The sequence below is a fragment of the Lontra canadensis genome, unplaced genomic scaffold, assembly GCF_010015895.1.
Source record: "Lontra canadensis isolate GAN:19392208 unplaced genomic scaffold, GSC_riverotter_1.0 scaffold63, whole genome shotgun sequence".
Taxonomy (NCBI): domain Eukaryota; kingdom Metazoa; phylum Chordata; class Mammalia; order Carnivora; family Mustelidae; genus Lontra; species Lontra canadensis.
In genome coordinates, this window is record NW_022631057.1 from 12583707 (window position 1) to 12596292 (window position 12586).

Below are 12586 nucleotides of genomic sequence, written 5' to 3' on the forward strand. Positions count from 1 at the left end.
CCAGGTGCCCCTTTAATAAGGATTTGTAAATGATGCCTTCTCTAGGTATAGATTCTTGGCCTACAGTCCATAGCTTTCATTGCTAGATCCCCCCTCCAACTCTTTTCAAGCTTCCAATTGTTGAGATTAAGATGCTCATTTACTCTTAATTTCTTTTAAGTAAACTTTTAGGGGTTTTTCCCTACTAATTTTGGAAGATTTAGATTATTTTCTCTCTATCCTTGAATGAATTTCATCATGATACATGAAGATGTGTTTCATTTAACAATAATTCTACCTTGTGCAAGCTTCAGTCTTTGGATTTGCAAGAACTGAGTCTTAAAGAATTCAACTAAATTAGCTGTGAAATTGTGAAGGAGAGATTTGAATCCTGGTGGTCTGATTTCAGAACAACTATGGTTATCTACCTATTATGGTGTTTCAAAGGATATCAATTAAAGAAAACAGCTTGATGAGATTTCTTCTCAAAAGGTATACAAAGGGGATAAAATTAAAAGTAAGTATTGGCTTGAACCTCTTTACTATATTCCTCTTTCATCTGGGCACACTTAAATATGATTTTATACTCTAACAAGATCACCTCTGAAGCAAATATAATATTTCACATATAGTCTGATAAGCACTGACATTGGCAAGACTTAGAACAGCCTCATTCTACCTTAGATTTCTATCTGTGCAGGTTGTGGTCTCATTGTACTGGTGACTCTGTCATAGTTATGACTGAAGCTAGTCTCAAAATAGATTAAAATATTCACTATTTTTTTTTAAGTAGGCTCCACACCCAGCATGGGGCCCAGTGTGGGGTTTGAACTCATGACACCGAGATCAAGCCCTGAGCTGAAATAATGAGTCAGACACTTAACCAACTGAGGCCCCTCAGACACCCCAAATAATCATTAATTTTAAAAGTATTTCTCATCTGTCTGTACTTGTACTTTGACCTATGTCCAGGATCTTATAGGAGAATACATACAACTGATATCAGAAAAATATAAAGGCTCATAAAAGACTACTATGAATGATTATACAGCATAGAGGAGATGGGTAAATTCCTAGAGCTATACAACCTACCAAGACTGAATCATGAAGAAATAGAAAATCTGAAAGACCAGTTACTAACAAAGAGATTAAATCAGTAATCAAAAACTTCCCAAAAAACAAAAGTCCAAGAGCAGATGGCTTCACCGGTGAATTCTACCAACATTTAAAAAAGATTAATGCCAATCCTTTTCTAACTCTTCAGAAATATAGAAAACTAGGGAACACTTCTAAAGTCATATTATGAGGCCAGCATTACCCTGACACCAAAACCAGAGAAAGACACCAGAAGAAAAGAAAATTACAGGCCAATACCTGAAAAAATTAGGTGTAAAAATCTTCAACAAAGTATTAGCAAACTTAATTCAACAATACATTAAATGGATAATACACTTGGATCAAGTAGGATTCATTTCAGGGGTACAAGGACGGTTCAATATCCACAAATCAATGTGATACACCACATTAACAAAATGAAGGATAAAAATCCTATGATCATCTCAATAGCTACACAAAAAACATTTGATAAAATTCAATAACTTTTATGATGAAACTCTTAACAAAGTGTACATGGTGTAGAGGGAACATACCTCTCAGTGTATAAAACCTATATATGATCAGCTCACACCAACCTTATATTCAATAGCAAAAGCTTTTCCTCTAAGATCAGGAGCAAGATAAGAATGCTCACTCTCACAACTTTTTTTTGAACATAGTGTTAGAAGTCTAGCTAGAGTAATTAGGCAAGAAAAAGAAATAAAAGGCATCCACTTAGAAAAGAAGATGTAAAACTTTCACTATTTTCAGATGATGTGATATTATACACGAAAAACCCTAAAAACACCACCAAAACTTGTTTGAATTAATAAATTAACTCAATGAAATTGCAGGATACAAGATCAATGTACAAAAATGTGGTGTGTTTCTATACACTAATGATAAACTATCAGAAAGAGAAATTACTAAAACAATCCCACTTACAATAACATCAAAAGGATAAAATATCTAGGAATAAATGTATCCAAGGAGGTGAAAAAGATCTGTACCCTGAAACCAGAAGACAATGATGAAATAAATCGAAGACACAAATAAATGAAACATAGTCCATGTTCATGGTTTGGAAGGGTTAATATTATTATAATGTCCATACCACTCAAAGCAATCTATAGATTCAATGCAATTCTTATCAAAATTCCAATGACGTTTTTCACAGAAATAGAACAACCAACCCTAAAATTTGTTTGGAACCACAAAAGAATCCAAAGAATCAAAGAAATCTTGAGAAAGAAGAACAAAGCTGGAGACATCATACTTCTTGGTTTCAAACTATATTACAAAGTTACCAAGTATGGTATTGGCATAATAGCAAACAAACAGCTCAACAGAACAGAATAGAGAGCCTAGAAATAAACTCATGCAGATAAGGTCAGATAGTTTATGACAAAGAAGCCAAGAAAATACAGTGGGGAGAGGACAGTCTCTTCAATAAATGGTGTTGAGAGTACTGGACAGCCACATGCAGAAGAATGAATCTAGACCACCATGTACACCACATACCAAAACTAACACAGAATGGATTAAAGAGCTGAATGTAAGACCTGGAACCATACAACTCCTAGATGAAAAGATAGGGGATAAGCTCTTTGACATTTGTCTTGGCAATTATTTTTTAGATTTGACACCAAAAGCAAAGGCAACACAGGCAAAGCTAAACAAGTGGGACCGCATTAAACTAAAAACTTCTGCATAACAAAGGAAACCATCAACAAACTGAATGGGCAACCTATTGAATAGGAGAAAATATTTGCAAATCATTTATCTGATAAGGGGTAAATACTTTAAAAGCTCATACAAGTCAATAACAACAACAACAACAACAACAAAATCACAATAAGATATTAATTCACACTTGTTAAAATGGCTGTCAACAAAAAGAAAAAAATAAGAAGTGTTGGTGAGGATGTAGAGAAGGGGAACTTTTCTGCACTGTTAGTGGGAATATAGATTGGTGCAGCCAATATGGGAACAGTATGATTTCTCAAGTAATTAATAGAACTACCATATAATCCAGCAATTCTACTTCTGGGTATTTATCTGAAAGAAAGGAAAACACTAACTCGAAAAGATATATGTACCCCATGTTCTCTGCTACATTATTTATAAGAGCCAGGATATGGAAGCAATCTTAAGTGTCCATTGCTGGATGAGTGCATAAGGAAAATGTAACACACACACACACACACACACACACACACACACACACACACACACAAACTATTCAGCCAAAAGAAGAAGGAAATATTGCCATTTGTGATGACATAAGTGGACTTTGAGGGCATTATGCTAAGTGAAATAAAGAGGACAAAGAAAAATACCATATGAGCTATATTTGGAATCTGAGTATACCAAATTTTTAGATAAAGAGAATAGGATGGTGGTTGCTCAAGGCAAGGCACGGGGGTGGCAGAAATGCGCAAAGGGAATAAAAATGTCAATCTTCCCGGAATAAAATAATTAAATTATGGGGATGTAATGTGCAGCATGGTGAGCCTAGTTGTTAATACTGCATTGTATATTTGAAAGTTAAGAGAGTAGATCTTGGGGCACCTGGGTGGCTCAGTGGGTTGAGGCCTCTGCCTTCGGCTCAGGTCATGATCCCAGGGTCCTGGGATCGAGCCCCGCATCGGGCTCTCTGCTCAGAAGGGAGCCTGCTTCCTCCTCTCTCTCTGCCTGCCTCTCTGCCTACTTGTGATCTCTGTCAAATAAATAAATAAATAAATCTTTAAAAAAAAAAAGAGAGTAGATCTTAAAAGTTTTCTCAAAAGGAAAAAAAAATTTGTAACTATCATGGTGATGGATTTAACTAGAAATCTGTTTGTAATTATTTCACAGAATATACAAATATCAGATCATATTGCATACTTAAAACTAAGATAAAATTATAGTCAAGTATATTTCAATCTATCAATCAATATTTTCACTATAATTGTTTTACACATTAAAGTCTGTTTCATAGTGATGATGGGATCTTCTTTAAGTGTTTTTGATTTGAAAATTCATTCAGGACTTATGCCTAGAATTAATATTGAGACCGCTGACCTATTATTTGTATCATGACATTTTTTATTCATGTATTGTCCAGTTTAAGTATCATATACCTTTACAACCAACTGCGGATATGTAAAGAAAATGGCAGAGGAAACATCTCCAGAAATAAAATAGAGTACCTTGTTGAATTGAATGTCATTTTGTTACATGGGATGGCTTTAGAAAATTCCACAGTGTCTTTTCCTCCCTCCAAAATGTTGAGTCTAATTCTCTTCCCCTTGAGTATGGTAGACTTGGACACTCCCTTCTAGAGACCAGATATGGTTAAAGGGACAATGTTCATAAATGGTATGAGGGTTCCGTCTCTCAGATCATGAGCTCTGGAGAAAGTTAGCTGTTGTTCAAGTAGACTATGGGGATGACCACGTGGCAAGGTATTGAGGCTTCCTGCCAAAAACCTGATGAATAAGCCATCTTGAAGGCAGATCCTCTAGCCCAGCCAAGCCATCAGGTGACTGTAGCCGAATTCAACATTCTGACTACAACACAAGAAGTGTCTGGCTCAGAAGTAGCTATCTAAGCCACTCCCAAATTCCTGACCCATAGAAACTTGGAAATGATAAAAGTTTGTTGTTTGAAGACAATGTATTTTGAGGGGAATTTGTTACACCGAAATAAATAATACATTCTAGTCTTACCAAATGTTTTAGTTCAGATATTAAAATTACTTTAGAGAAATTTATGTTCATACACATGCATATTTAACATTAAATAGCAAAAAGTAAAGAATTTTTAATATTCAAAACCATGTTTTTGATCCTGCTTAAAATTGTTTACTTTGAAGAGAAAAGAATATCTCTGAAACCTCTGCTTTACATACAGGGTAAGGCAAATATTTGGATTTATTGTGTCCCCATTTTTGTTGTTGTTTAAGAGACAGTAATTTCAGAATTAAAAAGCAGGTCAAGGTATGAATGTAACTTACAGGAACATCTTGGAGGAGGTTCCCAGCGTTTACCAGAACATCTTGCTTTATTTCTACCAGTTGGATAAAAGCCCGTTTTACAGTAATATGTGATTTCATTTCCAGGTCCGTATTGGATGGCTTTTGGTGTGTATTCACCATTTGGAATATAAGGAGGACCACATACTACTTCTGAAAAAGAAATAAGGACATGTGGATAATGTTGAAATCACCACCCATTAAAATAATCACATACATAAAAATTAATGAAGCTGGATATTTTTTTTTGTCCACGTCACAGCACGAAAGGGATTAAAATAGTCTCATATTCTTCCCATCATAATTATTCATGTCCCACCACTATATCTCTTATCTGATATATCTGTGCCCCTTGGACTTTTCTCTCTCTCTCTTTTATGATTTTATTTATTTGAGACTGACAGAGTAAGAGAGAGAAAGCATGAGAGAGGGGACGGTCAGAGGGAATAGCAGATTCCCTGCTGCATGGGGAGCTCGACTTAGGACTCCATCCTGGGACTCCAGGATCATGACCCGAGCCAAAGGAGATGCTTAACCAACTGAGCCATGCAGACTCTTGAAACCTCTTTCTCCAAGTCATCACATACATCATGATATTTCATATGTGGCAATAAATTCATGACATATCACTTCGACTATTCTTTCCAACTGTTCTTCAACTGCCTTGACATCTGTGGTTCTCATTCAGACTCTTAAAAAATATTCCAGGACTCTCCTTTCCAGACACAGTAGGACTGCATATCCCTACCCATTTGAAATAGACATGGCCCTATGATTTGCATAAGACAATGAAATAAGTGTAAAGTATCATGTTTCCCTTCAGGGAGGAAGTTTAAAAAGCCATTCTGTGACTTTTTTTTTTTTTTTTTTAATGTTCTCTTCTCCATAGCTGCAGTGATTAGGGAAAGCCATGGAAAGATGATGTCTCTATCCCTTGGTTCATACAGTGAGTATAATGAACAGAATCCCTTCAGACCTACATTGGAAGTGAGCATAAATAGGAAATTAACTTATGTCAAAATAAAGTTGGATGCAGATTCTGAGGTCTTACTTTAAAGTAGGTAACTTCATTGAAACCTGGAATGATGATTTAGTCTAATGTTCATTGAACCTGGAATGATGATTTATTCTAATATTTATACAGGACAAGGGGACTCATCCAAAGTAAGTGGTTTATAAATTATATTTTGATGACTGGATAGATAACTTAAGTATCTAATATTTTGGTGGGGCTCTGGAAGTAAAACATGTGACAGAAGTTAATGCCAGAAGACTTGTGCAACCATGTTCTTTGTGTAGGAACCATGAATGCCATGAAGACACACAGCTGGACCCTACACACCAACAGCTGAACATGGATCTAATGTGAGTGATTATTGTTCTGTGTTCATTAACCTCTTCATAAAATATTTTCTTAATAATGCCTGAACATGGAGGTCGCTCAATTGTAGGAGGGTATATTTTCCAAGGAGCTGTTTGTGAACTCAACCATTTTTTTTCCCTTGTGGGGGAGAGGGTTCCTGGCTGGTTCCATCAGCAGAGCATGTGATACTTGATCTCAGGGTTGTGAGTTCAAACCCCATATTGGGTGTAGAACTTACTTAAAATTAGAAAAAGTCAACCAAAATTTTTTTTAAAGAATAAAATCAACTCAGAAGCTAACTCTAGTTTTTGCAGAAGAGGATCATTGAACAAAGTGTACATGTAATTATGAATCATATGATTAAAAGTTCAGAGGGCTCTTAAGCGTTCAACTCTTCTTACCATCTCCTCACCCACCCTGGCCCACGGTATGACAATATATGTAAAACTCACCCTTTTAGAAAGGCACTCGACCTCTGATTTTACGTTACTTGTTTCACTCACAGCTACAGCTCTCAACATAAGTTGATTCACTCTTTTCCATAAATGTGTGCAAATATCTCAACACAGTTGTTACCATGCTAAGCTGTATCTTCTTGCTCTTCTCATGATATGATTTCTTAAACTCAACTATCTACATTCTCTCTTTTAGGTCTTGGTTTTGAAACCACCTCTTTTAAAATGAGGTAAGCTAAGCAGAACACAATATTCCAGACATAACTTTTGGTGGGCACTAAACACAGTTGAGAAGGATTCTAGCTCTGTACAACATCCTTCCATTCTGAAGCCTAAAAGAGTTTTTGTTTTGTTTTTTCCCCCCAATATCGTCATCACTGTTGATTCATATTAGGTCTATGGTTAATGAAATCTCCAGTTACTTCCACTTAATGCCATTTTGTCAATGGAGGGTTTCCTCATCTGGTATTAATAAAATTTACTTTTTAAAGCAAAATTCTGGGGTTTACAAGAACAATCTGGGAGGTGTATATAGCTGGGAATTAGGAAGCCCATTACAACACTGGCTCTGATCTAGACTTGCTTTTTGACCACAGACCAACTACTTAATGAGCTATTGAATGTCTCTCATCCTTTTATCTCTGTCTTGAGAATGAGAGAATTATACTAATTGATCTCAAAATGGGCACTGCACACAAAATGTTAAGTATATTGTCTTTATAATTGTTGATTTCTATAAACATTAATACTCCACTGTGAGAAAAAAAATAAACTGCTTAACTATAAGGAGTATATGCATGAAGACAACTTACAAACTATACAGCAAAATGTATAGAAAAAATATAACATCACCTTTACATGAAGGACTTGGAGTCCACCCAGATTTAGTACATACAGCATCTCCTCTATCACTGTATTCATAACCACTATTACATTTATATTGAAGTCGTTCATTTTCCTTGTAAACTTGCTTTGGAGAAGAAGACTGTCCATTTGCAATTTCTGGCTTTTGGCAGGAAATTTCTAAATGGAAGGGATTAAGTTCCAAAATGTTTGTTATATATTAAATGATCTTGTCAAAGACATAGTTATATTTAGACACAAATTCTGTTTCCATTAGGCAAATCAGGCAACCAATCAAAATTTCTAACATCATTGAAAAGTAACTGACTTGTTTTTTGCAGCATCACTATCCATTCAAATTTTCTGTCTAAAAAAACCCCAAAAAACAAAAAACAAAAACTGGCCATCATCTTTGACCCCATCTTCCTCAAACATTTCCCCCTGGGATTATAGCAACAGTAACTAATTTCCGAAATCCAATTTTCCCATCTTTCTAATCTGTTTTCCTGTTTGTAACTTAATGGCCTTTTTCTTGTCCCTTCATTGCTCCATTTAAAATCCTCCATTGATTCCCAATTCAGTCTGAGTAAAAGCCAAACTTTTCAGCATGACATGGAGCACTTTAGAACCTTCTACTGGCCTATCTTCAGTTCCATCACTGACTTACCCCTGCTTGCATCCTACATGTCCCCCAAGCACACGAGAACAGGGGAGACTCATAGTCACAAAAGGGTCCTTGTATTTGTACTTTCCTCTCTGTGTGTTCCCATGACTGGTATGCTTTCCCCTTCCTCAACTTCATTTGAATAATATACCTCAATTATTCCAGGAAAGTTTCACTAACCACAGAAGTTAAGTTTTAAGAAGGAAACCCTGTCTGCGAACCTCTAGAACATATAGTATTTGCTGTGCTGAATATAAATAGGTTTACCATCACTGATTTGAGGAACTGGTTTTGTTAGAAAGAGTTTTGAAGAAGAGGATGCTTTTCTCTGCATCTCACTGTTGGATAGCTAGACTAAGACAGTGAAAATAATCAAGAGATTTTAGATAATGTTAAAAAATAGATATGGCAGAAATTTCTTTTGCACAAGTACTGGTAAAATGAAGTATGGCACTTTTAAATAAATTGATCATAATGTTTCATTACAAAAGCCCAGTCATCAAACTGGTCATGATATACCGGTTAGCAGTATCATAACTAAAGAAATCTTGACTTACAGTTTACTATAGAACTTTTTTTAAAGGCAAAAATTTAATTAGTGGATGCAATTCAGTTCCACATACTTATCTAAACCTGCAGTATTTATATAAACCAGGACCCTTTTCTAGAAGTATTATTCAAGCACAGAAGGTCATTGCGATTCCTCAGTGGAAATAAATAATGATATTTTCACTTTTCAAGTGAAAAGAAAGTCTATTCTATAGGCCAATATAAAGAATTGCTGACCAGTAGGACCTTATTAAATTTTATTGATATTATTAATTAATATTAAAAATTGCCCTCCCGTACTTGTGCAGACCACTCTTCTATTTGAGCATGAAAACCAATCATAATTTAATTATGGTTAAGACCACAGACTTTGGTTTCAGATGATCAAGGTTTGACTCTTAACTCTGCCATTTATGCCATGATAACCTTGGTCATGGGATTTACTTTTTTGCACCACAGTTTCCTTGATTATAAAACAGAGTATAGTGCATAAATCACAGACATTTTGAAAGTAACATGGGATGATATATGTAAAGAACTTGGATCAATTACGGGCAAATAGTAAGTGCTCAGTAAGTATTAGGTATTAGTGTTATTCATATTCTTAAGGATGCACAATATATGAGAATGCATATTTTCATGAGAAAAACTAAAATCAATCCCATGAACAGTAAATGTATCTTACCTACACATTTTGGTGTTTCTCCACTCCAAACACCATTTGCTGAGCAATGAATTTCTGCAGGCCCATCAAGCTTGTAGCCTGCGTTACAGTGAAAATGTACTACTTGTCCAAAAGTATAGTCTTGGTCTTGTTCCAATGCAGTACTGGCAAGTCTCCCATTCTCTGGTTCTGTCACTGGTAAACACTTAACAACTGAAAAAAATAAATAAAATTTTTCCTAATAGAATTTAACAACTTTACTATGAAATGTATGTATATATTCACATAGATGGGTAAAATCATCAGCAAAGTAAGATTGGGGAAATTATTTAATTCTCTTAAAGAAGCATTTGATGAAACTGTTGGATATAAAGGCTAGTAAGTTAAAAAAAAACCCAATAAGCTTCTCTCATTCTTTTCTGTGAGAGTGGACAAAGAAAATTACTTCTTTGAATGACAGTTTACATTGTTATAGTTAACAAACAAGTGTTTCTTAAATAATTGAAAAATATAAAGCTTGGGATAATTAAACAAAATTTTCACCTAAACTCCAGAATAATATAATGCTGTATTCCTAAAAGATATAGAAGCAAACTTTTGATTCTATTTACTTCAATAGACAGATAGTACTTAATTTTCCTTTCTTTTCCATGTCAGTGCTCAAATTAATTTGAGTAATCCTTTTGATTTTACTTAATATTTTCCAATATCTCTTAGGTTATGCCATTTTAACTTGATTTTATAGTGGGATCATCCAGGGTAGAATTAAAATGGAAATTCTATGGTTATCTCCCTGTCTCCCTGCCCTATTACCCAAGAGATACTGGTTTAGTAGGTTTTTAGTAACCAAAATTTTCAGCTTTAAATAAACACTGCAGGTGATTCCAGCTTAGAAATTTCTTAAAGCATTTAGATCTTCATTCCACATTTCCATAGATGAAAGATCTTTCATTCTCTTCTTTAGGTAACAGGATTTTTGAGTGATCCCATTTCTTCTTCCTCCTCCCTGCCCTCCTCCTCTCCCCTCCTCCTCATGGTTCTCCTCCTCCCCCTCTCCCTCTCCACCTCTCCCTTCCTTCCTATATCCTTTCCTCTGTTACTCCTCCTTCCCTTTCCCTCTTGACTTATTCCTCAGCATGGAACTAAGAAAGACTATTCTGACTCATTTCTCTTATTTCCATGATGACTAGAGAGTGGGATTACTAGCTCAAAATTTGGAAACAGGATTTACATTTTCTCATTCTCATTCTTTGATTTATGAGTCACTAAGAAAAAGCAGAGCTCTCCCTCACTTCCTGTCTCTTTTCAATAAGACTAAGACCACAGGAAAATCTTCCTTGTCACACAAGAGGGGAGAAATGTCTAAATCATGTTCTTCACTTCAGCTGTTACCCAAGATCCTTGCATTTGTGCGGTTATTGGGTGAGAAAGTCTTCATTAATAAAGCTGAAATTCTGATACTTGTGTTTTTTTCTAGTGGTTAGAATCCAAAAGGAAAAGAAAATAGGTTTTAGATGACCTAATCTCAAATACTTAGACTATTAGATCCAATGAGTCTGTATTTATATTTGGTTAATGAAACACAAAATAATGCCTAAGTATTCATTCTGTACTATATTAGAAGCAACAAAAATACTTTAAGTAAAAAAATTTAATTACAAATTATAAGGATATTTTAATGTAAGACATCTCAAAAAATCTTTGATGTTTGAATACATTGATAAATCAATTTTACGTATACCTTCACAAAGAGGAATATCATTGGACCATCCATCTGGTTCACACTCACGGAAATTAATCCTACCTAGCAACTGATACCTGAAAATCAAAAATAACAGAGTGGTGAGCTAATGTGTATTTATATGCAATTTTGATTCTGAATGTCCAGAAACTCCATTTCAGAGAAAATTAACAGCATATGCATTTCCTTCCTTCCTTCCTTCCTTTTTCCTTCCTTCCTTCCTTCCTCCCTTCCAACTTCCCTCTCTCCCTCCCCTCTTCTTTCTTTTCCTTTTCTTTCTTTCTTTTCTCTTTCTTTTTTCTTAAATTTCTTTCTCTCTTTCTTAAATTTCCTTTCTTTCTTTCTTAAGCTTCTTTTTTCACTTAAGAAAGGTCCTCAAGTCCTCAGGCACATGGACTTGGAATAATCATAATCCTTGGTTCATAACACAAACTCATTATGATTTTGTGCACAATATCCTTTTATCTTTTCACTGAGTCAGTCAATTAGTTACACTGAAAAATGTTATAACCTCCTTGAACCCAAACCCAAAACCAGAAACATGGTAGTAATCAAGAGCTAACAATATGTTACCCTTCCTCCAGTTTTGTTCTATACTCCTACCCTCCACAATTATGATATTTGTGAAACATTTTGGACTTTTAACATAATCAAGGATAGCACTAGCCCAAATTTCTTAGCATGTGGTTTATTTTTTATTTTAAAATTTTTATTATTTTTAATTAATTAACTTTTTCCAGAGTGTAAGTCACCGAGACAAGTCTGTATATATAACCCATTCAATGTCAAATTTATCTAACTGTGATAACAAATTAAGCCCATCCTTAAAAATCTACAATGCTTTACTTGAATGAGATATCCTTGGGACAGATGCAAAATGTACAATCATTACCAGATGCTTTAGATCAAGGTAAAGCATCCTCCTTAATATTACAGTGAACAGCCAGAGGTAAAAAGTTTTTCTCAAAAACAAAATAATGGACAGCATTTTGATAAACCCAAGAGAGATAATTTTGAGAACAGAATTTTCATAAACTTCTAGATAACTGTACCTAGACAATTATTTCCTTTACCTGCATATAAGGATTGTTTCACCCATTACACAAGAAAAGAAAAACTTTCTCCCTCAAAAACTAAGCTTTATTTGAATGATATTGATTTGTTCCTAACTTTCTAAAGGAAGAAAACATTTCAATAGATTCAATGAGAGTCACAGAA

General features: G+C 34.8%; 1 protein-coding gene across 1 annotated transcript in view; it reads right to left on the bottom strand.

Moving 5' to 3' along the window:
• The window catches only part of CFH (complement factor H), a 71840-nt gene that overhangs the window by 38299 nt on the left and 20955 nt on the right, over positions 1–12586 (bottom strand). Inside the window, exons 4-7 of the mRNA XM_032878497.1 lie at positions 11369–11445; positions 9649–9840; positions 7760–7930; positions 5072–5242 (exon numbers count right to left, since the gene is read on the bottom strand). Coding sequence (XP_032734388.1) covers positions 5072–5242; positions 7760–7930; positions 9649–9840; positions 11369–11445 — 611 coding nt within the window. The remainder of the gene's footprint in view (positions 1–5071; positions 5243–7759; positions 7931–9648; positions 9841–11368; positions 11446–12586) is intronic.